Source organism: Hyaena hyaena, unplaced genomic scaffold, assembly GCF_003009895.1.
Source record: "Hyaena hyaena isolate Hyena2069 unplaced genomic scaffold, ASM300989v1 scaffold_838, whole genome shotgun sequence".
Taxonomy (NCBI): domain Eukaryota; kingdom Metazoa; phylum Chordata; class Mammalia; order Carnivora; family Hyaenidae; genus Hyaena; species Hyaena hyaena.
The window spans coordinates 129,684-156,682 of NW_024081465.1; the positions used below are offsets into that span (position 1 = coordinate 129,684).

The window sequence follows — 26,999 nt, forward strand, 5'->3', positions numbered from 1 at the left end:
CTGAGAATGGCAATGGGAGGAAAAGACCCCCTACTGTGGGTGGAACAAGGGCAAAATGCACTTCTTAAAGGTCAGTGAACTAAGGGCGCCTGTGTGGCTTAGTCGGTTAAGCGTCCGACTTTCGCTTAGGTCATGATCTCACAGTTCGTGGGTTCGAGCCCTGCGTCAGGCTCTGTGCTGACTGCCAGCTCAGAGCCTGGAGCCTATTTCAGAGTCTGTATCTCCCTCTCTCTCTGACCCTCCCCTGCTCACTCTGTCTCTCTCTCTCTCTCTCCTAGAAATAAATAAGAATATTTAAAAAAAAAAAAAAGGTCAGTGAACTACCCCCATCTTGTCTTGATCCTCTGCTGACCTGCCCTGTGAAAGGTTCCCACAGTGTTTTTCGTGGGAGGATGGGCACCATCCCCCATCACAGGGGGCTTTGATATGAAACCATGACACAGGCCATTACTTCAGTAGAAGCAAACTCTGCAGGGCTGACAAGCACCAGTACCACACAAACAAATCCCATGAAAGAGGGGAATGGTCACAGTGGAAGAGGGGATATTGCACAGAGGGGACGTTCACTGCTAAGAACCCCGTTCACATCTGCACAGCCTGGAAGTGCCATCAGGTCTATGGCATTCAGCCCACTTTGCAGGGCACACTGTTCTCAATGGTGATGCCCTCATCGATAAGAAGTCTAAAAACTGAGCAAGTCAGTTTATGAAATCACACCTGTGACCACCCCAGGGCGTGCTCTCCATTAAGTGGTACAGCTACAGTTTGAACTTGGAGCTCTCTGGGTCTCAATCTCGCAATCTCCACCGTGTGACAGACACCATGCTGGGCACTGAAAATCGCCACATGTGCACATACATAGCCACATTGCACACGGCACTACAGCTTAAAAAACACTGTTCTGGAAATTTCTCTGGTTCTTACAAACGCATTGTCATAGAAGATCTCTATTCAAAGTTAACAGGTCTTTGCTTTTCATACACCAAAAACCTTGGTGATGGTACTGCCAAAACGATAGCATGGCAAAGCTCAGATCCTCAGAGCTTCGGGTCTCCAACCTGGTTCTCAAAGTCACAGACACACGGAGCCAATGCTAACTATAGCACACAGTGAACAGTTTCTTGCCTGTGTATAGGGCCTGCTAAGAACCTTCCCATCAATTTCTCATGCTTAACCTGCATGAGTTAAGGAGCAGGAGAGGAGCTTTGGAGATGGGAATCTGATTCTCATTCTGTCAGTTAAAGTGGAGCAGCCCGTGGGAAGGTTCTTCACCCGTGAACTCTTGCTCACACTCTGCAAAATAAGACTAATCTTTCTGACCCATCTCTGACTGCAACTGTGAGGTAAGTAATTAAAAACAATTGTAAAATTCACTTGCCACATTAAAAATGCTATGAAGGCAATGCAATACTAATGACCTCTGTGAGATGGGGGGGGGGGCGGCGTTAAGAGGGAAGAAAAGGGTCACCTGGGTGGCTCAGTCAGTTGCGTGTAGGAGTTCGTCTCAGGTGAGTTCGAGCTCCACGCTGGGCTTGCTACTGTCAGCGCAGAGCCCTCGAGATCCTCTCTCTGCCCCTCCCGACTTGCCCTCTCTCTCAAAACAAAACCAAAAGAACTTTATCCATGCTTTCCCCCCAGCACGCTGCAATTTATCTGGATCCGGCTGAGCACCCCAGTTGACTAAGAGCTCTTTAAAGGCTGGGACCGGGCTCCACCGGCCTTTCTGACCCCGCACGCTCAGCACAGCGCTGGGCACACAGTGGGTGCTGCAGAAATGCTTGGAGAAAAGGAAACAGCACTTGGGAACCATCTATGTCACCTATGGCTCGGCCTCCAGTAAGTGAGGGACTCCGGGGAGGCCCTCCCCTCCGGGGCTGAACTGCGCGGACTATAAAATGGCGGGACTTGCTTCTAGGCTCTCTCCACCAAGGGAGCTCCAAGCAGCCGTGTGTGGGCCGCCCCAGGAAACCCGAGGCAGGGTGTGCGGGGGCACTCAGGGAGGGGCTCCAACGCCGCCCAGCCCCGGGTCCAGGCTTCCGGGAAACTCGGGGTCCCCTCCGCCGTGCGTGCACCCCGCGATTGCGCCGCGGCCGGCACTTCCGCACCATGGGTCGGAGCTAGGCGCGCGCTCCACGCCCCGCGCTCGCCTGAGGAGCGCCGGGGGTTCCCGGGGCGCCCCCGAGAGAAGGGTGGTGGGGAAGGAAGGGGGATTTGCAACAATACCTCGGTGAGAAGGCGGCCCAGGCGGCGGCGGCGGCGGCGGCTGGAGGCGGAGGCGGAGGCAGACGGAAGGAGGGGGCGGGGGGCCCCGCCCCGGGCAGGCCCCGCCCCGCGCCCCGGGCAGCGCGGCCCGCCCTCACCGCGCCGCCCCCCCAGCTCTTGCCTGCTCGCTAACGCTACCTGTCCCGGGAGAGCTCGCGCGGGGCCGGGGAGCGGACCCACAGACTAAAAGTGAAACTTGAGAAGGGCCGGGGCGGCTGCTGACCGGAGCCCTTCCCCCTCCGGCCTCCCTGCCGTCGCCACCCGCTCCCGAGAGCTGGAGGCCGACGTCAGGGGTCGGGATTCCTGACTTGACCTGCACGCGTCTGTCCAGGTAAGTAAGGTACGGGAGGGGGTGGACTCGGAGGGGGGGAGGGGCGCCCGCTGGGCCGGAAGGTGGGCGCATGCAGGGCACGTGACTTCCGTGACTTCCGGGGAAGAAGAGGAGGAGCCGCGGGCCTTGTGGGAGCTTGCAAAGGAGGTCGGGAAAAGAGGGAGCTGTGGAGCGCTGCCTGCACGGGAGGCTGTGGAAGGCCGCCTGGAAGGAGGAAGTCGCCGATTGGAGGGGCTGCTGAAGCAACGGGTGCGCTATGGAGGCGCCCATTTATGGCTCCCAGCTGAGGAGGAGACATCCTGCATTGAAACCCCCTTCTGAGATCTTGCTCCTGAGCCTCGCCCTGGATTCCCAGCAGTCTCAGAACCTGTTGGACGGCAGAATTAGCAAAGACCAACTTCTCAACCGGCCCATTTCACGCGGAAGAAAACTGAACCGGGGAAGAGAAAGGACTTGCCCAGGGTCGTGTGCAACACAGACCCAGTCAGTGGGAACCAGATGCTTAACTTCCCAGCCCTGTTCCTGCAGCCGGGCAGGGCACTGACTCCCTCTGTCCCACTGAGCTAGAAGCAGGTTACCTGTCCGTCGGGCCGCACAGACCACCCTGTGAAGAACTCTCCACCTTCTCTTGGTACCGAGAATCAGTTCCTGGAAGGTTCTCATTTTTAAAATTTTTAATTGATTTTGAGAGAGAGGGCATACATGCGTGTAAGCCGGGAGGCAGAGAGACAGCGACTCCCACCGCAAACCATGAGATCATGACCTGAATCCAAGTCAAGAGTCAGATGCTTAACCTACTAAGCCACCCAGGCACCCCCTCCCCCACTTTCTTTATTTGAACATAACCTCAAGATCTTATTATCTTCATAATGTAACGAATTATGAAGTTTAGAACTGGATCACTCAGCCCTTTATCTTATCTCCTTCCAGTTCAAAATGCTTGCATGTCTTAATAGCCAGGATTCTTTATCTGCAGTTGGTCACAACACATTCAAGCCTCAGCATAATCTTCTTTGTAGGTTTAGCCTTTTTCCAGAAAGTCAGTTTCGGTTGCCTCCCATAGCCTCTCTGCTTCCTGTCATAACACCACTTTCCCTGGGCATAAAGCGAATCTTTGCCTTTCTTGTGCTGTGTCACTTTGCGGGATTGGTGCTTGCCACACTTCTTGGAGAAAGTCTGGTGGGTTTTAGGAATGTTCACCATGGTTGTGAGAGCATTATCGGCAGGGAAAGAAAGAGCTGGAAGGTCCTGACTGACAGTGAGCCCTGACTAGCAATGACAGTCAGTTGCTTCAGGGCAGCTTCCTCTGTCCGGTGCTCAAAGGAACCCCTATAGTTTAACATTTACTTCCTGCCCTTGTCCAGAAGCTCAGAAAGCTTGCTGTGTACTTACAGCTAAAAATTTTAAAAAAAGAAAAAAATCTCTTCACTGGGTGAACTGGTTTGAATAGAGGCAAAGTTTGAGTCAGATTTTTTTCCTCTCTGACATTTGTAAATGTGAGCAACCGTGAAAATCACCACTTCTGTGGTGAAGAGGTTGTAATTTTCGGCAGCTAGTGCCTGGAAGGCCCTCCAAGGCTGTAGACTTTGTTTCCTTGTATTTCTGGCCTCCGGGTACCTAAAATAATAATCCTCATCTCAGTGATGTGGGAATGTTGGGATTTGGAGCCCGTGGCCAAGAAAGAATTCTTGAGATGTCTTTGGTACAAAAAGGTGGTTTTATTAAAGCACAGGGACCATGAGCAGAGAGGGCTGCATTGGGCTTATGACGGGTGACTAATTATATACCTTCAAGTTGGGAGGGGGTTAGGGGTAGTGTAAGTCTAAGGAATTTTGGTGGCAAGGTTTTCAGGATCCTGAGGGGACTAGCTATTGTTAGGAAAAGGTCATTTATTATCGTTTAGTAAAAACTCAGTCACGAGACCCTTCAGATGTAGATCAGTGGGCCAGATGCTTGGAAATGGTTTCCAACATGTATCTTGGGGTGGTTGGCTGGGTTGGGTAGAGATAAAAGAAGTTTCCAAAGAAATTTTTATATGTTAAAGTAGACTTACAGGATCCTGGAGGGTCGAGCTAAGATTCCCTTTTTCCCTTAGCAAAGAGTCATCATCAATGCAGCTAAGTTCCTAGAGGAAATGTCACTCTATGTGTTTCAAGGACTTGTGAATGGGCCATAGGCAGTAAGGAAATTTATTTTATTTTTCTTTTGCCTTTGTTTCTCACGTCATCCCCCCTGAACAGTTTTGACCCTTAAATCTTTCAGGCTGCTGAGGGTGGAAGGTCTCATCTTCTGCAACTTCTTCCTACTGAATGAGGGGCATAGAGATGTCCCTACCTATGGGTCAACATTGATCAGTTGGGAACTTATGCTTATAGGAGTTACAAAAGGCAGAGGCAGCTGAGTCCAAGGGAGACCACATGTATGGATCTTCCCAAGTGCAAAAGATCATCTGTCGTCTTGAAGTTATCATGGTGAAAGAGCCTGGGCACCAAGTAGAGAGACCTGGGAAAAAACAACAAAACTTGATTAGAATAACAAAATGAAAATGAAGCCTAAATAAGAGTCCTTTGGTAGTTAACAAAAGTCCTCTTCCAGTCCAGAAGTTTAACCAATCATTAAAAGAAAGAAAGGGATCTTTTAAAGCAGCAGGTGAGTATTCATATCAGTTAGAAACCCCAAAACCTTTTTATAGTAACCTAGAATGTATACACAGCATTCTGTATTTATGATAGTACATGTTCCACCTTGTGCAGCAGTTTAAACATCTAATCCCATTTTATTTTGTGAAACTGCTTTATGCATTTGTGTTCCTTCAGTATTTAATAGGGAAATGCTATTTTGAGTGTCATTTAGGGCTTTGACTGTATCTATAGAGCTTCCATGTGTCAAACCAAGGAGGGAACAAAGATTGATAAGACATAGAATATGTCCATCGTTGCTTTAAATTGGGAAGTTTGGCTGGGTTGGCAATGGTTTTAATAATGCATCCATGCATTCAGGCAAAACCCAAAGTACAGTGGCCTATTCAGCCTGGTTGAAGCCGTGGACACAAGTTAGAGCCACATAGCCATCTGGTCCTTTAGGAGCCAGTCATCTAATTCTGGGCCTCCTTGAACTGCAGTCAGGTTATCAAGGGCCATTTGGTTTTGGAGAGCCACCTTTCCAGAGCACTATGGATACCAGGCTAAATGTAAATAGTAATTTCTTTAAGGCGCAAGCTATTTTCTGAATTATTTGTGCAATAAAAAACAGGCTATTATTACTTTGTGGAGACGAAGGCAGTCCAGATCTAGGGATAATTCCTCTTAGCAGGACTTTTGTCACCTCAGTAGCCTTTTTACTCAAGTAGCCTCATGTGAGCCCCATATTACCTTCCATTGGCTATATGGGGTAGGGAGGATAATAAATATTTTGCTCTTATTGTTAACAAGCCAGTCCTGTGCATATTTTAAATATCCTTGTTACTAGGCTATGTGAATTTTTTGGCCTGAATAGACTGGAGTTATGGACTTTATTGGAGTTAGACTGGTGTAAGATTTAGTATTTGTTTATTTTGTGTGGCCTGCTTGGCTGCACGGCCTGCCAAACTGTTTCCCTTAGATCCTAAGGTCATGTCTTTTTGCTGTCCTTTGAAGTGAATTACAGCTACTTCAGTAGGTGTACAGGCTCAAGAAGAGTTATCATTTAGGGACCATATTTGATTGGGGAGTTATTATGGGCTATAAGTCCCTTTTCTTCCAAATTGCTCCATGGGTATGTAGGATTAGGAAGGCATATTTATTTTTTTTTTTTTTACAAATAGTTTATTGTCAAATTAGTTTAGGAAGGCATATTTAGAGTCAGTACACATGTTAGTTTTGAGACCCTTTGCCAGTTGTAAAGCATGAGTGACTCTGCTTCTTGGGCGGATGTATTTGCTGGGAGGGCTTTGGCCTCAGCAGTCTGAGTCAGACTGACTATAGCCTCCCCAGCTTTTCTTATCCCCCTTTCCATGAAACTACTGCCATCACTAAACCAACTGTCATCTGCATCTTCAGTAGGGGAGTCTTTTAAATCTGGCTGACTAGGATAAACGAGATCAATAACCTCTGAGCAGTCATGTTGTAACACGGAGGTACGATGGTCAGGCCCAGACATAAGGGTAGCTGGGTTTAAAGTTGGACAAGTGTTAAGTATTTCAGGTGTATCTAAGAGCGTAATCTGGTAGTTAATAAGCCTCTCATCACCCACTGGGCCTTTGGTCTCTAAGACACTCTGGACCTAATGTGGAGTCATTACTGTCAGAGACTACCCCATCGTAAGTTTTGAGGTTTCTTTACCAGGAGGGCTGTTGTGTGCTTGAATAAAACCTCTATTTGGAATTGGACATCAATAGAGGTAGTTCCTGGGACAAATAGGACTAAGGAATAAAACCATCAAGAAACTCTCTTTGTTTGAGGTCTAGCCTTACCAATATCGTAATTATAAGGAATCACTGGCAAGTGGGAGGAGATTTGTCTCAAGAGATAAAGGCATCCCCAAGTGCGCCATCCAATCCAGTCCTAAGGAAAGTGAGGTCATCCATTATGTCCACAGGTCCATAGTTAACCCTGGAGTAGGGTACGCTCTGGCTTTTAAAGATCAATTTTGTCATTCTAGCCACAAAATAATGGTCAGGGTGATAGTTGAGTTACGAAGTTGTTGGGGAATCCATCCCATTTTCCAGTTGTTCAAATAATCGTACACCCACAGGGTCCTGTTATCCCCATAGAATAACAAGCAATTATCATCCAATATGTCAGGAGGGCTTTGAGGCCTTGGACCCTTAAGGTTCTTATAATTAAGATTTTTTTTTCCTCTTGTGATTCTGTCTTATGTCAGTTTAACAATTAGAACAATCAAAGAATTGAGAATGGAAGAAGAAAAAAGTTTTCCTCTCCTACACATTCATTCTGTTATTGAAAACTGACCTCAGTGCTTCAGAGTCAATATAACCAGAAGACAGGTTGGGAAAAAGAGAAACAATAGCTATATTGCTTTGACAGGCAAAGGAGGCTATAGTAGGTTAGGGCCTTCAGAACTTCAAACCCACCCAGAGGAAGGGGCTGGAGGGTTTTGTAGGGAAACACAAGACCTAGCTGGTTTAAACAGGAATTGTCTTTGCTGCCAGCCTTGTTCCTCATATTTTCAGTGTAGTACTGGTTCTGTAAAAAAAAGAAAAAAAGAGAGAGAGACTAAGAAGGAAAGACCAAAGTTTTCCCAAAGGAGAAAAAAAAGGTTATTTAGTTTAATGTCAACACTCACTGATGTTTTGATGCAGCCGTTCGATTTTTGTTCAACTTTATGTTTTTAAGTGGTTTCAGTTTGAGTCACCAGGACAACTGGAATAAGACCACTTCATATTTTAGAGTGAGGAACCACTTGAAATTTTCTAGAATGGCTAAAATGAAGAAAAAGGATAACACCAAATTTCCACTTAAATGTTGAGGAATTACAATTCTCATATATTGCTGATGGGTGCACAAAAGATATATTCATTTTAGAAAACTGTGTATGCAGTTACTTATGAAAATAAACATTTCCCTACTGAAGAGGACCATGTTCTCACCCCAGAATGTATCTTTGACCTAAGGATTATTGTAAGTTGTTATTTTAAAGAAACAACAAAGGAAAACCTCTAGACCCAGTACAAGTTTCCTTTGTAAGAGACATTTGCATGTATCAGGGAAAGTTCCATTTGGAAGGGTGTCTCCCTCCATGAAGCCAAAGGAAGGAGAATGTGTAATTCTCCAGAAACTCCAATCAGTGAAAAAGGAATGGATTTAAATCTGGATAACAACCATAGCCTTGGTTAATGTTTTTTTTGCTTGGTCACATCCCCTAATGTTTCCCAATAGATCGCGCTTGGAGTTTCAAAAAACAATCATATCTGATGCCTTCCCCTTCATATTCCATCAGTTGGTGTGAGTGAAAACAACAGTGTTGTTTTAAGTGCTCCAGTTGATTCTAAGTGAGGCCAGGATTAAGCAAGAAGGCTTCCCATTACTTTAAAAGAGTTGAGTGCAGGTTTTGGCTCAAAGAGAGGTAACAGGGTCTTCCCTACAGGAGTCTGTGTGGGTCAGGCCCGTGCAGCACATTGTTCCTATGCTGTGGCAGAATTTGTAGGCATGTGTAGGAGGAGAAGCTCCTGAAAGCCGAAAAGGAAAACTCAGATATTGATTGGTTTGCAAGTAGGAGCTCATAGTTTCCGAATGTCAGGATGCAAAGGACTAGGAAGTTCAACCTTTTTTTGCATTACAATGTCTTACCTGCAGGTGAGCAGTTTACTTATGAAGAAGCTCTTCCAGTGGGTATAAAGCCATTTTCTCCTGATGCAGCTGTGATTTCTCCACAGATATCTTCTGAGAAACAAATCTAGGGGACAAGGTGAAAGAAGTAATGGCCAGTTCTCAGGTAAGCCTGGTATCCCAGGTCAGAGTCCATGATGTCTTTTTCTCCTGAAATTCCATGCATTTGGAAATTGGAAGTGTTGATGCCTCTACCTCTGATGTTTCTGCCTCATTTTTCACCTATATTTAAAACGTTTTCAGAAATGGTATTCAAGGTTAGGTCTTTAGAACACTGTCACAGACTTTTTGTCTGGAATTCTCTCTTGTCCAGCAAGAGAGCAGACACAGAATTGAACATGAGAGAGGCTAATGTCTGGGAGATGACAAGCGCCCCGAACAGGGGTTTTGTACCACATTTATTGAGCTTTCAAGGGTTTACATACGTGGTGAACGTGCAGAAGAAAATAATAAGATAGTGACCATTAATTTGTAGGTGTAAGAAGCAAAGGGTTTGGGGGGGGCGAGTGGCATTAGAAGTTGAGATTAAAGCACAATGATATATTGGTGCAAAACAGCAGATGGACAGTGTTTCTCTGTGGGCAATACAACCAAGTAGCTGTTAATCTCCAAAGTTTAAGATTGCTGGAACGTGCTACCGCAAGGCTAACAAAGCACCTTTTTTCACTAGCTAATCTTAGGTGCTTTCTCTCAGTGGCACCTTTCTGCCTCTGTGCTTTGTCTTAATGACTGTCATTGGGTGCACTTTCACCCTGTGGCAGCTTTCCACCCTAAGCCTTGTTAACCCATTGGTGCAAGTGTACAGAATTCTTGAACTTATTTCCCATAGAATACTCCCCACCTATTTCCCAGAAGCTCTTCCTCATTCTCCAATGTGGCTTCCCATAGGGCATCAACAATTGTCACTTTGACATAAGGTCCTGCACGTAGTGAAAATATTCCCCTTCTGACAGATCCACAGGGGGAAGGTGTTGAGTCCGAGATTCCTATTGCATATTGGCTCTGTTCCTGGGATTTCAGTCAAGTTCAGTAGGTTCCATCTGGATGCTTTATCAGTTCTCTGTAGACCAGGATTAAGAAAATGCACAAATGCACAAGATGGATATGAGACTGGAATAACTCAAAAAGATCTTGGAAAAAAATAAAAGGAGTCTTCCTCTTTAGAATGTGAAAAAAATACTGTTTAAAATATACTGGATATTACAGAACATGGAAATTATATGTGATTGAACTTTATATAAATGCACTGTATTCTAATAATTGTATTTTAATTCTGATTTACTCTTTTGTGGCCTTAAGAACATACTAGTAATTATAGGTCCTTTGGTGTGCCTCATTTTTTCATTAAAGCTGATATTACCTTCTATTATTTGGCTTGATGTCTTTGGTGGATTTTTCCCTTACAAAGTTCATATTTGCGCTCTCATAATTCATAGGAATCTTATGTGGATTTATGGAATGAGGTTCAGAAGCCATCACAACTGGATGGTTATTATTCCAGAATAAACTGGAAACTTTATTCTGAGTTTCTCTTGGCTGCAGTTTTTGATGAGGAAAACAAAGACAAAGGAAATGTAGATAAAATTAAATTTCCTTGAATATGCAGTGCATTTATAAATACATCGAGTAGGAAGAGTATGACCTGGCTCAAGGAATGCCCAACAGCCTTAATTTGATGCTTTGTTAGATGCAAAAAGGGACTTTAGCTTGACCAGAGCCAGACTTTTGGGATTCTATTAGTCTTCTTTAACATATGAAAAATCCCTTTAGAAACTTTCTTGTCTCTACCCTCCAACTTAAAAGTATAAAATCAATAGTTTCTCAACTAAAATCAAATGACAGTGTAGGTCGTTCTGCCCATGGGTCATTGCCCATGCTTGATTAAAAATAGCTTTTTACACCAAAACTATCTCAAGGATACTTTCATGACCCTGAGCTCCAGTCCCACGTCATATCAGTTTCCACTGGACAATACAGGGCTCACCTTTCTGTTGTAAGGATATTGACTGGTGGGAGTAGAGATTCTCAATCAGACCTCCATTGTCTTTGTATTTTTTTTAATGTTTATTTATTTTTGAGAGAGAGAGAAAACAGAGCGTGAGGTGGAAGAGGCAGATAGAGAGGAAGACAGAATCTGAAGCAGGCTCCCAACTCTGAGCTGTCAGCACAGAATCCAACATGGGGCTTGAACTCATGAACCATGAGATCATGATCTGAGCTGAAGTCGGACGCTCAACCAACTGAGCCACCCAGGTGCCCACCAACCTCTATGTTTTTGATTCACTCCACATCAGGTCACAAAAATCCCATTCTATTTACTTCTTTATATTTTCAGAAAATGAAAACAAGAATCATATGATTGACATGTTTTAGTATCTTAAAATCTTGAAGTATAACAGTCATAGATAGGAACTACACCAGGTGGGGTCATCACAGAAAGGAAACTTGATTTTTTTCACCAGTAAGGAGATCACAGAGAATAACTTCCAAAGCAGAGACACACAGAGGGAAGGGGAATGGTTTCCTTTTATTTAGGGTTAGGGTGGATATTTAGAAAGAGAGGTCTTGTCATATTATATAGAAATGGGCATAAGGCCGCACATGTTCCTTAAGATAACAGTTCTTTACATACTTTGTATCTTATATAAATGAAGTTTATGTTACTCCTTGGGTGGAGGTTTTTAGTATTATAATGAATAATGGTAATGAGTCATGAGGAGGCTGGGTTACTCTTTGATCTATCTGCATAGGTGTGAGTCAGGGGTTAAGCTCAAACTAGGCCAATCCAAGCTCTTCCTCAGGGCAGTCATTACCTTCTATTGGATACTTTCTGTTTCCATCACAGGAGACTCAGTCCATGGGGTGTTTTGCCTGAAATAAAAGATAAGGTGGAAATAAGAGGTTAAGTAAAATGAGAGAGTAAGGTCAGTGGGCACAAGCAGGTAAGCAGTAAAGGTCAGGTCTTGGGGTCCAACTGGTGACATTAACTCCCTCTTTCATCTTAGGTACCATTATGAACTCTGTGTTTGGCCACTTGGTAACTGTGGTATTTATTGCAGGAGCTGCTGACCTTCAGGGATGTGGCGATAGAATTCTCTCAGGAGGAGTGGGGTTTCCTGAACCACAGTCAGCGGGATCTGTACAGGGATGTGATGTTGGAGAACTATGGACACCTTCTCCTCTTGGGTGAGGATAACTCCTTTTATCTTCCCAAACCACACTTGGGATTTTGTTCCTTCCGTTGAAGACTGTCTCTTTGGAAGCTTCCTCTTTGCATGACTGGAATTCCGATCCCTGCAGTAAGGGAAAGAAGTAGGGTTTTGAAGATAGAGAAATACATTCATGATGTTTCTTTTTGAGCTTCAGCTTCCCCTTCCTTAACTTACCATCATCATTTCTGTTGATTAGTGGCCATTCTAAACACTGAATGACATAACAAGGTACTGCCCACATCTTAAACTCCAGTTTTCACTCCTCATTATTGTGTCTAGGACATGGAGGTGGCAGTCAAGATGTGAAGACTGGAAATCCCTTCTGTGTGTTCTTAAAGGGGCTGTTGGTCAACAGCATTTGGGAAATCATTTTCTAGAATTCTACAATGTTCTCTGTTGTCTGTTGAGCACAGTGGTGGATTAAAAGGTAGAATCTCCAGTAATACTCCTTTTCCTCTTTTCCAATATACAGGTCTTGTGTCAAAACCAGACCTGGTCAACTTTTTGGAGCAAAAGAAGGAGACTTGGGATGTGAATGGAAAGGGGACAGTAGCCACACAGCCAGGTAGGTGGACCTGAATGAAGCAAATGACATGGGTGAGGTCCAAATGTAAAGGAGGAAGGTAGACCCTAAAACGTGGTTTGACTAGCTCTCTTTGAATGGAAATTAGTTGAGAAGCCTAGTTTTATTTCTCTCCCTCTCACAGAGGGATATATGCTATCCAACATTATCATGCTCTTACACTACCTAAGGATTCTCCTTTAGGTCCAGTGATGGTCCATCATATCTACTGTGAGGGTCGGGAGATTCCCCTTGGAGTGTGAGCGCCTCCGTAATCTGGGATCTTCTGCATTGCTTTGAGGGCTCCAGAGGAAATCTCTGTATTTCTGAGGAACTCTATGCTAAGTTTTTTCTAAATTCTGTTTAGCTTCCTGTCACAAGTGTGTCAGGATAGTGGTGGCTATATTGGGTTTCAGCGCAGAAATCCACTGGAGACCATGATCACATGTTTTCTGGTGTATGCTTTCCAATATTATGGAGGCTTTAGTCTCATTCCTACAAAATTGAGAGTCCGTAATTTTGTCAGTTAACAAAGCACCTCCCTAAAATGAGAAAATCTAATCCTTTACTTCACTTCAAAAGTTCATTTTTTTAGTTTATTGTCAAGTTGGTTTCCATATAACACCCAGTGCTCATCCCCACCAGTGCCCTCCTCCATGCCCATCACCCCCCTCCCCCCCTCCCCACCTCCATCAGCCCTCAGTTTGTTCTCGGCATTCAAGAGTCTCTCATGGTTTCATTGTATTAACTGAAGCTGGGATTTCCATTCTATGTGTTTATTCCTCAGTGATGAAGTAATTTAATGTACCTATTTGTATCCTAGAATTCTTGGGTAAATTAATGTCACCTAGACCTAGAACATTTAGAATGTAGAATTTGCAGCCTATAATAAAGTTTCAATTATAACTTTATTCATTAATAATTGTATCATTTTATAATTTTGACTTATATGATATGAAGATCCTGTTACCTTTTTATATGTGTTTTTACTTTCTGATTAGTTATATATGAGATTCAGCTCTGATTTTTTAACTCAAACGTTATGACATGGGCATGTGCTTTATAAGAAGTAAGGTGTAGGGGCATCTGGGTGGCTCAGTCATCTGGTGGCATCAAAGTGACTTTGGCAGAGAAGGACAGATACCATATGTTTGCACATATAGAAGGATTAGGAGGAACTTAACGGAGGACTCTGGGGGAGAAGAAGGGGAAAATAGTTGGGGAGAGGAAGGGAGGCAAACCATAAGAGACTCTTGAATGCCGAGAACAAACTGAGGGCCGATGGGGGAGAGGAGAGAAAGGGGGTGATGGGCATGGAGGAGGGCACTTGTGGGGATGAGCACTGGGTGTTATATGGAAAACAACTTGACAATAAACTATTTAAAAAAAAAAAACCATGGGGCGTCTGGGTGGCTTAGTCGGTTAAGCGTCCGACTTTTGCTTAGGTCATGATCTCGCGGTTCGTGGGTTCAAGCCCCGTGTCGGGCTCTGTGCTGACTGCCAGCTCNTCTGACCCTCCCCTGCTCACGCTGTCTCTCTCTCTCTCTCCTAGAAATAAATAAAAATATTAAAAAAAAAAAAAAGTGTCTGACTTTGGCTCAGGTCATGAACTCATAGTTCGTGGGTTCCAGCCCCATGTCAGGCTCTGTGCTGACAGCTAGCTCAGAGCCTGGAGCCTGTTTTAGAGTCTGTATCTCCCCCTCTCTCTGACCCTCCCCTGCTCATGCTCACTCGCTCACTCTCAGAAATAAATAAAACATTTAAAAAAATTTAATATTACATTTATCCTTAATTGTGGTGTTATACCCATGACATGATTTGATAATAGTCTCATTAACTTTTGTGTCCTCTGTATTTTAAATTGTGGTTACCCTAGAGACTCCTTAAAACATTGTAAAGATGCAATGTACCGTTGTAAACTGACATTGTTCATTACATGCAAAACTCTTCTACTTAATCTTCTCCACCCCTGTACCCACTTTGTTACCATATCACAAATTCTTTTCTTTATGTTGTATACTTTATTACTTAGATTTGAGAATTTTATGCCCTTATTAAAAAGAAAAAAATGCTAGCAGAAATGAAAGTTATATGTGCTACCTAAGTACAATACTAAAGATCTCTATGATTCTGTAAACATTTATATTTAACAGAAACCTCTGTATTGTCATGTGGTTTCACTTACTCTTTACAATCCTTTTATTTCAACCAAAAGGACTTCCCTAAACATTAATTAGGACAGGTCTACTGGTAAACTTAGAGTTGGTTGATATATTTTTTAAGTTTATTTATTTGAGAGAGACAGAGAGAGGGGCAGAGAGAGAATCCCAAGTAGGCTCTGCACTGTCAGCACACGGCCTGACACAGGGCTCAAACGCATGAACTGTGCTATCATGACCTGAGCTGAAACCAAGTCAGATGCTCAATCACTCAGCCACTCAAGCTGAGTTTTTTTGTTTTGTTTTGTTTTTAATCTTTCAGTACTTGAATACATTGTCCCATGCACTTCCTCCAATAAGTCTATTGAAAATCCCACTACTAATCTGATTGGAGCTCTGAGTTGCTTTTGTCATGGTGTTTTAAAGTTCGCCTTTCCCTTGTAATTTTCAATAGGTTAATTTTATAATGTGTCACCATGTTCATGTTATTTTTTTTAAATAATGTTTCACTGTGTTCATACCTTGACATTTATCCTGCTGTGAATTTACTGAGCTTGTTGAAATTATCTCTTCTTTCCACATATGTAAGAAGTACAAACCTTTAGTTTTTCACGTAAACTCTCTGTTCCCTTTCACTCTCCTCTCCTTATGGGGTGCCCTTAATTTACATTTGGACCTCTTTTTTGTGTCCCTTGAGTCACTTAGGCTCCATCCTTTTCCATATTTTTCTTGTTTACTCCCAGTAGATAATTTAAAACAAGGTATCTTTAAGTTGTCTGATCTTTCTCTGCTTGATCAAGTCCATCCCCCATCCAACACCCCACCAGCAACCCTCAGTTTGTTCTCTGTATTTAAGAGTCTCTTATGGTTTTCTCTCTTTCTGTTTTTATCTTCTATTTGCTTCCCTTTCCCTATGATCATCTGTTTTGTTTCTTAAAGTCTACAAATGAGTGAAATCATATCTTTTTTTTCTGACTTACTTCGCTTAGCGTAATTTACTCTATTTCCATCCATGTTGTTCTAAATGGCAAGATTTCATTCTTTTTGATCACCAAGTAATATTCTATTGTGTGTGTGTATGTATGTGTGTGTACACACACTACATCTTTATCCATTAATCAGTCGATGGACATTTGGGCTCCTTCCATACTTTAGCTATTGTCAATAGTGCTTCTATAAACATTGGGGTGCATGTGCCCTTTTGAATCAGCATTCCTGTATCCTTTGTATAAGTGCAGTCGCTGGGTTGTAGAGTAGTTCTATTTTTAATTTTTTGAGGAACCTCCATACAGTTTTCCAAAGGGGGTGTACCAGTTTGCATTCCCAACCAGCAGTGCAAAAGGGTCCCTCTTTCTCTGCATCCTCACCAGCATCTGTTGTTGCCCAAGTTGTTAATTTTAGCTATTCTGACTGGTGTGAGGTGGTATCCACTGTGATTTTGATTTGTGTTTTCCTGATGATGAGCGATCTTGAGCATTTTTTTCATGTGTCTGTTAGCCACTGCATGTCTTCTTTGGAAAAGTGTCTATTCATGTGTTTTGCCCATTTCTTCACTGGATTATTTGGGGGGTTTTGGGTGTTGAGTTTGATAAATTCTTTATAGATTTTGGATACTAACCCTTTGTCTGATATGTCATTTGCAAATATCTTCTCCCATTCCATCTAGTGTGTTTTAGTTTTGCTGTTTGTTTCTTCCCCATGCAGAAGCTTTTTATCTGGATGAGGTCCATTTTTACTTTTGTTTCTCTTGCCTCTGGAGACATGACAAGTAAGAAGTTTGTGTAGCTGAGGTCAAAGAGGTTGTTGCCTGTTTTCTCCTCTAGGATTTTGGTGGCTTCCTGTCTGACATTTAGGTCTTTCATCTCTTTTGAGTTTACTTTTGTGTATGGTATAAGAGAGTGGTCCAGGTTAATTTTGCATGTTGCTGTCTAGTTTTCCCAACACAATTTGCTGAAGAGACTGTCTTTATTCCATTGGATATTTTTTCCTGCTTTGTCATACATTCGTTGGCCATACATTTGTGGGTCCATTTCTGAGTTCTCTATTCTGTTCAAGTGATCTGTGTGTCTGTTTTTGTGCCAGTACTGTACTGTCTCTATGATTACAGCTTTGTAATACAACTTGAAGTCTAGAATTGTGATGCCTCCAGCTTTGGCTTTATTTTCCAACATTACTTTGGGTATTCTGGGTCTTTTGTGGTTGCTTACAAATTTTAGAGTTGTTTTATCTCTGTGAACAATGCTGGTGTTATTTTGATAGGGATTACATTGAAGATATAGATTGCTTTGAGTAGTATCAATATTTTAACAATATTTGTTCTTCCAATCCATGAGCATGGAATGTTTTTCCATTTCTTTCTTCAGTGTCTTCTTCAGTTCCTTTCATTAGCTTTCTATAGTTTTCTGTGTATAGATTTTTCACGTCTTTGGTTAGGTTTATCCTTAGATATTTTGTTTTTTGGTGCAATTATAAATGGGATTGATTCTTTGATTTATTTTTCTGCTGCTTCATTATTGGTGTATAGAAATGCAACTGATTTCTGTATTGATTTTATATCTTGGGACATTGCTGATCAGTTCTAGCAGGGTTTTTTTTTTTGTGGAGTCTTTTGGGTTTTCCACATAGAGTATCATGTTGTCTGTGAAGAGTGAGAGTTTGACTTCCTCCTTGCTGATTTGGAAGCCTTTTACTTCATTTTGTTGTCTGGTTGATGAGGCTAGAACTTCCAACATATGTGGTGTGAGTGGACATCCTTGTCATGTTCCTGACCTTAGGGGGAAAGCTCTCAGTTTTTCCCCATTGAGGATGATATTAGCTGTGGGTTTTTCGTATATGGCTTTTATGATGTTGAGGTATGTTCCTTCTGTTCCTACTTTCTTGAGGTTTTTTATCAAGAAAGGATGCTGTACTTTGTCAAATGTTTTTTCTGCATCTATTGAGAGGGTCATGTGATTCTTATCCTTTCTTTTATTAATGTGATGTACCACTGTGATTGATTAGGGATATTGAACCAGCCTTGCATCCCAGGAATAAACCCCACTTGATTGTGGTGAATAATTTTTGTAATGTGTTGTTGGATCTGGTTGGTTAGTATCTTGTTGAGAATTTTTGTATCCATGTTCATCAGGGAAATTAGTCTGTAGTTCTCCACTTTAGTGGGGTCTTTGATTTGGAAATCAAGATAATGCTGGCCTTATAGAATGAATTTGGAAGTTTTCCTTCCATTACCACTTTTTGGAACAGCTTCAAAAGAATAGGTGTTAACTCTTCTTTAAATTTTTGGTAGAATTCTCCCTAGGGAGCCATCTGACCCTAGACTCTTGTTTGTTGGGAGATTTTTGATTACTGATTCATTGTCTTTACTGGTCTGTTCAAATATTTTATTTCTTCCTGCTTCAGTTTTGGTAGTTTATATGTTACTAGGAATTTGTCTATTTCTTCCAGATTACCCAATTTGTTGGCATATATTTGTTGGCTCATAATATTCTCTTATTATTGTTTGTGTTTCTGCAGTGTTGGTTGTGATCTCTCCTGTTTGATTTGTGATTTCATTAATTTGGGTCCTTTGTTTTTTCTTTGTGATCAGTCTGGCAAGGGGTTTATCAATTTTGTTAATACTTTCAAAGAACCAGCTCCTGGTTTCCTTGATCTGTTCTACTGTGTTTTGTTGTTGTTTTTGCTCCCCGCCCCCCAATATCATTGATTTCTGCTCTAATCTTTATTCCGGTTTTGGGCTTTATATGCTGTTCTTTTTCCCATTCCTTTGAATGTAAGGTTATGTTCTGTATTTGAAACCTTTCTTCCTTATTTAGGAAGGCCCAGAGTGCTATATCCTTCCCTCTTATGACTGCCTTTACTGCATCCCAGAGGTTTGGGGATGGAGTGTTTTCATTTTCATTGGCTTCCATGTACTTTTTAATTTCCTCTCTAATTTCTTGGTTAACACATTAATTCCTTACTAGGATAATCTTTAATCTCCAAATATCCATGGTCTTTCCATATTTTTTCTTGTGGTTGATTTCAAATTTTATAGCATTGTGGTCTGAAAATATTATGCATAGTTTTCTGATATCATTTAGTTATCTAGTTGTTTTCCTTTGTTCCTCCATGAGCACCTTATGATACTTTTTTCTTTTTTTTCTTTTTAAGATTTTATATTTAAATGATTTCTACACCCATGTGAGGCAAGAACTCACAACCCCAAGATCAAGAGTCACACACTCCACCAACTGAGCCAGCCAGGTGCCCCATTTATGATCGTTTTTTTTGAAATCTTTGTTAGGCAATTCTAGTTCTTTATTAATTAATTTAGGGCCAACTTTGTAGGTTTATTTTGTTCTTCTGATCTGAATGCCTTTTTCCATTTCTTTGTGTATTTTGTGACCTTTTTGTAAGATTTGGGAATTAAAAAAACCCTCTGGGCACAGCCATATGTAGAAGGGAATGCGAAGAATGGTATTTCTGGTGCCTTTCACACATGATCTGGGGATTTGCAATGTTTGAGTTTTTATTATTTCCCAGTTTAAGAAATTGTAGTTGCAATTCTTCCTCTCTTTGTCTCCAGCTCTGTAGTCACTATTGTTTGGACAAATGGTAACCTTTTATCTGAGTGGCCACCACATTGCGTCCAGAGGGTGCTCTCATTCCCTCTATTTTCCATGTCAACCATGACAGAAACAAGTCCCTCACACAGCTGCAAAGAAGTCATGAATGTACAGGTCATTAAGGGAAATGGATTGTAGTGCTGTGGAGGGCAGGGAGCTGTGGTTGTGATGAAGGGTGAGAGAAAGGGGAGCACACAGGGGAACGCAGGAGAATGCTTCTCAAAAGCCAGGGGCTGTACTTCATAAATTCTTAAACCATCATGGCTTAAAGCCTAGAGTTTTAACAGTCAAGTGGAGACAAGTAACAGGAGACCACCACACTGCTCCTGGAGAGAAGGCAGGCACACAACTCAGGAGCAGACAGGTTGGAAACAATCATCTGAAGAATGTTAGGGGCACACAGGGGTGAGATTATCCACTATTCTAGGAGCACTTCCCTCAAAGGCAACATTCACTGAGATGCCTTTCTGAGAACGAGAGAGATGGGTGGCACTATTTCCGTCCCTGTTCCTCAGCATACACACAGAGCCACCTGAGTGAGGCTGCTCAATGAGGACACTGGTTGTCTAAGTTGGTGACAGTGGTTTCCACCCAGTGCTGTGGTGGAAGTGCCATTCTGATTCAAGCTTGCCTCAGGCTGAGCAAGCTCAGCTCATCACCAGGAGACCTGCACAAGCTGCTGCCCACACATTTCCTGAGCAGACAGTTCTGCAGGGCCTCAGTTCTGGTGGAGCTGGTATCAGGTCTAATTTCACAAAGACACCAGAGCACACCTACTGAACACTCACTACATTCAGGCCGGGGACCAAGCACTGTCCACAGCAGACAAGGATAGCATCTAGAGATCACTGGCCTGGAGGATTTAGCAGAAGATATAACTGGCTTTTCTAAATTACACAGGAAGGCAGAGACTTAGACAAAATGCCAAGATGGAAGAATGTTTCCCAAATGAAAGAACAAGGTGTGGCTTCAGCCAGAGATTTAAGCAACATATTTATCAGTAGCATACCAAATGGAGATTATGAGACATTAATCATAAGGACATTCACTGAGTTGAGAAAAGAATAGTGAGAACCTTGCTTTATTTTTGAGAGAGAGAGAGACAGAGCATGAGCAGGGGAGGGGCAGAGAGAGAGAAAGAATCCAAAGCAGGCCCAGGCTGTGAGCTGTCAGCACAGAGCCTGATGTGGGGCTTGACCCCACAGACTGCAGGATTATGACCCGAGCTGAAGTTGGTCACTTAATCAACTGAGCCACTCAGGCACCCTGTGAGAACCTTACCACAGAGGAAAAAAAGAATTAAAGAAGAATCAAACAATGATGAAGAATGCAAATAAATGAGATTGGAAATTGGTTTGTTACAATGAATAGCAGGCTGGAGTAAACAGAAGAATGAATTGGTGACCTAGAAGACAAAATAATCTAAAGTAATTAAGTTGAACAAATGAGACAGAAGAGTTATCCAATATCAGAAGAGATTTAGGGCATTCAATGTCTCTATCAAAAGTAATGACATTCTTATTATAGGAGCTTCAGAATAAGGAGAGACAGAAAAAAAGTAGAAAAATTTCTTCAAGAAATAGCAGAAAACTTCCCTAGTCTGGTAGGGAAACAGACATCCTCAGGAGGCACAGTGTACTTGCATCAAAATAACCAAAAGCAGGCCCACACCAAGACATTGGGTTTAAAATTTCAAATACGGTGATAAATAAAAAATCTTAAAATCAGCAGTTATTCACTTGCAGGGGAAAACCCATAAGGCTAGCTGGAGATTTCTCAACAGAAACTTGGAAAGTGAGAAGTGAGTGACATGATAGCTTTAATGTGCTGAATGGGAAACATCTGTAGCCAAGAATACTGTACCCACCAAGGCTATCATTCAGAATAGAAGGAAAGATAGAGTTTCGCAGATAAGCAAACAGTAAAGGAATTTGGGACTACTCAAACAGCCCTGCAAGAAATGTTAAAGAGGGATCTTTGCGGTCACAGAAAACACCAAATGTGACAAAGACAAGAATGGATCAGAGAAAATGTCCAGAAAAAATGACAAAACAAGTAATAAAACAACAATAAATGCATATCTATCAATAATTACTTTGAAGAAAAGGTACTTATACATTCCCATAAGAACACTTAGGGTGTTTTGTTAAAAAACAAAAACAAAAATGACCCAGACCCATCTATATGCTGCCTATAAGAGACTCAATCAAGTACTGAAGACATCTTGAGATTAAAAGTGAAGGGGTGGAGAAACATTTATCCTGCAAATGGATGTCAAAAGAAAGTCAGAGTAGCAATACTTATGATGGACAAACTAAACATTTTTGTTCTAGTATTGCATTTATCCTGCTTTGGTACCAGTGTAATCCTGGCCTCATAGAATGACTTTGAACAGATTCCCTCTATTCCATCATTTGTAAGATCTATAAGAAGATTGTCATTAATCTTTTTTTTTTTTTTTTAATGTTTGTTAGAATTGACCAGTGAAGGTATGTGGTCTTGGGCTTTTCTGTGCTGGGAGGGTTTTTTTAAATTTCAAATTCAATTTTGTTATTCATCTCAGAAGATTTCATATTTCTTGGTTTCAAGATTCATATTTCAATCTTGCTAACTTGTGTGCATTTTTAGGGATTATCTGTGTTTTCCCCATAAATTATCTGATTTGTTAATATATAATTATTCATAGTAATCTGTTATCATACTATATACTAATTGGATTATTTGTTGTGTTATTTTCTCTTCCATTTCTCATTTGGTTTTTGGGTCTTGTCTCCTTTTTTCCTTAGTTAATCTAGTGAGAAAATAGATGATGTTTATTTTTTGGAAATACTGGGCATTACTTTCAATGTTATGTTATTTATTCTGGTCTCTATTTTATTTATTTCTGACTTTTCCTTGTTGTTTTCTTCCTCTACTACAGTTCACCTATATTTGTTCTTTTTTTCTAGTTCCTTATGGTGTAAGGTTAAGAAAATAAATTTGAGGGGCACCTGGGTGGCTCAGTTGATTAAGCACACTACTGTTGATTTTGGTTCAGGTCACCATCTCAGAGTTCGTGAGTTCAAGCCACATGTCAGGTTCCATGCTGAGAGCATGTAGCTTGCTTTGGATTGTGTCTTTCAAATATAAATAAACATTTAGGAAAAAAGGAAAATAAAATTGAAACAAACAATTTAAGCCTTTATAGCATAAAAAATTGAAATTGGTGTGTCTAATAGATAAAATTATTAGAAACAAATAATGCAACTGATGACCAAAAGAATAACACAACTAAAATATAAAAATAAGGATTCTCTAGGATTTTTATAGATTATGTCATCTATGAACAGAAATAATTTTGTTTTTTGTCATCTAATTTAGATTCATTTACTTTTTTTTCTTTACTAAGTATTCTGACTAAAACATCCACAACTATTTTGAATGGAAGTGGTGAAGTCACTTCATTCATTGCCTTGTCTGATCATACAGGAGAAGCTTCCAGTCTTTTACTATTGAATATGTGAGATTTCAGCTTTTCATACATACATGGCTTTTATTAGGTTGCAGTTGTTTCCTTGCATTCCTGCTTTATTGAGTTTTCTTAAAATATTTTTTAATGTTTATTATTGAGACAGAGAGGAACAGAGCATGAATGGGAGAGGGGCAGAGAGAGAGGGAGACACAGAATCTGAAGCAGGCTCCAGGCTCCAAGCTATCAGCACAGAGCCAGATGCAGGGCTCAAACCCACAAATCGTGAGATCATGACCTGAGCCAAAGTCGGACACTTAACCGACTGAGCCACCCAGGCAGCTCATTTTATTGACTGTTTTTAATCATGAAATGGTGTTCAATATGCTCACTTCCTGTTCTGTAACTAATATGATCACCATTTTTGATCTTTATTCTGTTAATGTGAAGTCTTAAACTGATAGTTTTCATGTGCTGAAACACCCTTGAATTCTAGGAAGAATTCACAGTTGACTGCTATAAAATGGTAAAATGAACTTTTGATCCAGTTTGCTTTATTTGTGTGTGTGTGTGTGTGTGTGTGTGTGTGTGTGTGTGTACTTTGCATGAGTATTCTCTACAGGTAGTAATTTGTATTCTTCTTTATTTGTAGCATCTTCCTTTAGTGTTGATAACCTCTTAATGCTAGTGTCACAGAGAGTTTTTCCATAATCTCCCTTGTTTTTACTCCTTGGAAATGTTTGAGGAGAATGAAGTACTTTCTCATTAACTGTTTGTATGAATTCTCTGAGAATTCATTTGGCACAGGACTTTTATTTATTGGGAGTTTTTTGTTTTGTTTTAAGAACTTTTTCAATTTACTTAATAGTTGTAGATCAGTTGAGATTTTTAAAAATATTTCTTCATGATGAAGTCCAGGTAGATTATATCTTTTTTGAAATTTATACCTATTTTTTAGTATCTATCTTGGCTTATAATTATCCATTGTCACCTTTTAAAATTATTCTTATTTGCATGGTATTATTATACTGTGTCTGCCATCGCTTCTTCACTTCTGACCTTAGTTGATTTTCTCTTTGATTCCTTCTTGATTTAGTTAAAAGTCTATCAACTTTGTTGACTTATTCTGAAAAATAAATATTTCTACTATTGATATTTCCTATGTTTGCTATATCCTAGTTTGTTCATTTGTGTTTTATGTTTAAATTTCCTTCCTTCTAGTAATTTTGGGCTTACATGAGGCATAGGAAAGTGATTTGTGCTACACCATGACACTGAATTATCTATCAGGCCATGTGCTCAGTACGTTGTGTACTAATTTATGTGCCCACGGAGGAATGAAGTCTTTATGCTTACTTCTCAGCCATCTTGCTGACCTTCTGTGACTGATATTAAGGTTGTATAATAGAAGTCATCAGCCCATTCATCTGAAAGTAGGAAGTGGAATGATTTTACTTTTCTGTTATTTGATATCTTTCAGCTGTATCTTCACATGGCACCTTGAGCTTCCAGCTAAAGTCATGCATAGAAGCATCTTTTCAAAACAAGTCAATGGAGGCATATAAACACAGTACACTTGAGAATTTACACTTAACGACAGATGGGGACAATGATGGTGAAAGTGAAGGGCATCAAGGATATCATGGAGGACATATCCAAACTGAGACAAGTGCCCATAATAAGAATCTCACTGCCCCAAATGGTGAAGAATATAAAGCATTTTGGAAACACTTCCTTTTTAAGTCCAGTACTTCAGCAGCGCAGTGTGTTTCTGTAAGCAATAGCTCAAATCAAGTATTCAAACATACAGATTTATGGAATGAAAATTTGGAAACTGTGGAAAATTACCTAGTCCATGCTGAAAATAATTATCTGAACTATTTTGAAAATAGGATTGCATTGACCTTTCAGTCTAATATTTCTGAAAGTCGGAGATTTAAAAATGAAGAAAAAAGTGCTAAGTTGCATAAATTTCAGAGGTCCTTTACTGAGCAGTCAACCCCACAAACTTACGAGAGCATTTATAATGAAGACACAATTTCTAAATGCAGTCAATCTGAGAAAATATTTAGCCATACCTCAAATGTTAACAAATGTCTGAGGAGTCATTTTTCAGAGAAGCATTTTGAATATAATAAATGTTGGGAAGACTTTTATCAAAGCTCAAAACTAATTACATATAATAAGAGTAAGCATATGGGAGAGAATTCTTATAAATATAATGAATATGGGAAAGCTCATAACCAGTTCTCCAGTGTTGGTAATCATCAGAGGACTGATGTGGGAAAAAACACATACAGATGTCATAAACCTGGGAACATGTTTAGTCACTCATCAAGACTAACTATACATAAGACAATTGAAACTAGAGAGAATAGGTATGTTTGTAAGGAATGTGGCAAAACTTTTGACTCACACTCAAAACCAACTCAACGTCAACAAATCCATACTGGAGAGAAACCTTACAAATGTGAAGAATGTGGTAAAGCCTTTAAGGACGGCTCGTCACTAAATGGACATAGGCGAATCCATACTGGAGAGAAACATTACAAATGTAAAGAATGTGGCAAGGCCTTTACCCATCGCTCAAGCCTTACTCAACATCACAGAATTCATACTGGAGAGAAACCATACATATGTAAAGAATGTGGTAAGGCCTTTAACCAGTACTCAAAAGTTATTCAACATCACAGAATTCATACTGGAGAAAAACCTTACCAATGTAAAAAATGTGGCAAGGCCTTTAACTTGCACTCAAACCTTACTCAACATCACAGAATCCATACTGGAGAGAAACCTTACCAATGTAAAGAATGTGGCAAGGCCTTTAACCAGCACTCACACCTTACTCAACATCACAGAATTCATACTGGAGAGAAACCTTACAAATGTAAAGAATGTGGCAAAGCCTTTAAGAGGCACTCAAACCTTATTCAACATCACAGAATCCATACTGGAGAAAAACCTTACAAATGTAAAGAATGTGGCAAAGTATTTAATGGATATTCACAACTGACTATACATCACAGAATCCACACTGGAGAGAAACCTTATGACTGTAAAAAATGTGGCAAGGCCTTTAAACACCAATCAAACCTTACTCAACATCACAGAATCCATACTGGAGAGAAACCTTACGACTGTAAAGAATGTGGTAAGGCTTTTAATCAGCACTCAAACCTTATTCGACATCAAAGAATTCATACTGTATAGAAACCTTATAATGTAAAGAATGTGGCAAGGGCTTTACCCAGGACTCAAGCCTTACTCGACCATCACAGAGTTCATACTGGGGAAAATACTTACCAGTGTAAAAAATGTGGAAAGGCCTTTAATCACTATTCTACCTATAGTCATTATCAGAATTCATACTGGAGCAAACCTTACAAATTTTAAGACTGAGAATTTGTAAGGACAGTTCAACTCTTACTCCACATCAGAGAATTAATATTGGAGAGTCATGATACACATGTAAAGACTGTGGCAAGGTGTCTAAGCTGTGTAAACCCTGATGCCTGGTCAGATAATGTGTCCTAGAGATGATTTTACAATATAAAAAAATTGGCAAGCCCTTTAATCCATGTTCAAGTCTCAGTCGACACCAGACAATTCATACTAGAGGGGTGCTCTATAAATAGGGAAAATGTAACATTTTTAGACTGCTTCAGCCTTATTCAGCATCACAGTGTTCATACTAAGGAGAAACATTACAAATGTAAAGAAAGTGACAAACCTCTAGCTGAAACTCACAATGCACTTAACATCATAGTTATGATACAAGAAAAAACTGTAAAATGTAAAGAGAGTGGCCTAGCCTTTAATTGCCATTCAGTCGTTACTCATGAGATACTCCAAAATGTATGCTTGGTTGAATCCCTACGAATGTTATGAATGAACAAAGACCTTCATTTTAATATAAACTTTAGAAAGCATCAGAGAAAAAATAAAGTAACTTGAAACATATATTTAGAAATGTATTTAATTGAACATCAAATTCACAGTAGAAAGCACCACATCAGTCACTCTATTCAGACATTACATCAAAAGACTTACAAGGAATAATGTGAAGTTCAACACTTAGACAATGTATGTGCT

General features: G+C 40.8%; 2 protein-coding genes across 2 annotated transcripts in view; one reads left to right on the plus strand and one right to left on the minus strand.

Moving 5' to 3' along the window:
• Positions 1-2,267, minus strand: part of LOC120222053 (zinc finger protein 93-like) — a 63,614-nt gene extending 61,347 nt beyond the window's left edge. Inside the window, exon 1 of the mRNA XM_039219739.1 lies at positions 2,224-2,267. The gene's annotated coding sequence lies outside the window, so the exon portion shown is untranslated. The remainder of the gene's footprint in view (positions 1-2,223) is intronic.
• A 36-nt stretch (positions 2,268-2,303) lies between these two features.
• Positions 2,304-26,481, plus strand: LOC120222054 (zinc finger protein 345-like). The gene is made up of 5 exons (XM_039219740.1): positions 2,304-2,593; positions 8,967-9,025; positions 11,979-12,105; positions 12,604-12,696; positions 24,385-26,481. Exons 2-5 carry the CDS (start codon positions 9,011-9,013, stop codon positions 26,115-26,117), a joined length of 1,968 nt encoding a protein of 655 aa, XP_039075671.1. The 5' UTR covers positions 2,304-2,593; positions 8,967-9,010; the 3' UTR covers positions 26,118-26,481.
• The last annotated feature ends 518 nt before the right edge of the window (positions 26,482-26,999 follow it).

What these genes read in the sequence shown, in the direction of transcription:
- LOC120222054 (XM_039219740.1), top strand. An exon ending in TGGACACCTTCTCCTCTTGG is followed by an intron (nt 12,106 to 12,603) that starts GTGAGGATAACT and finishes TCCAATATACAG; the next exon opens with GTCTTGTGTCAAAACCAGAC. An exon ending in GACAGTAGCCACACAGCCAG is followed by an intron (nt 12,697 to 24,384) that starts GTAGGTGGACCT and finishes GATATCTTTCAG; the next exon opens with CTGTATCTTCACATGGCACC.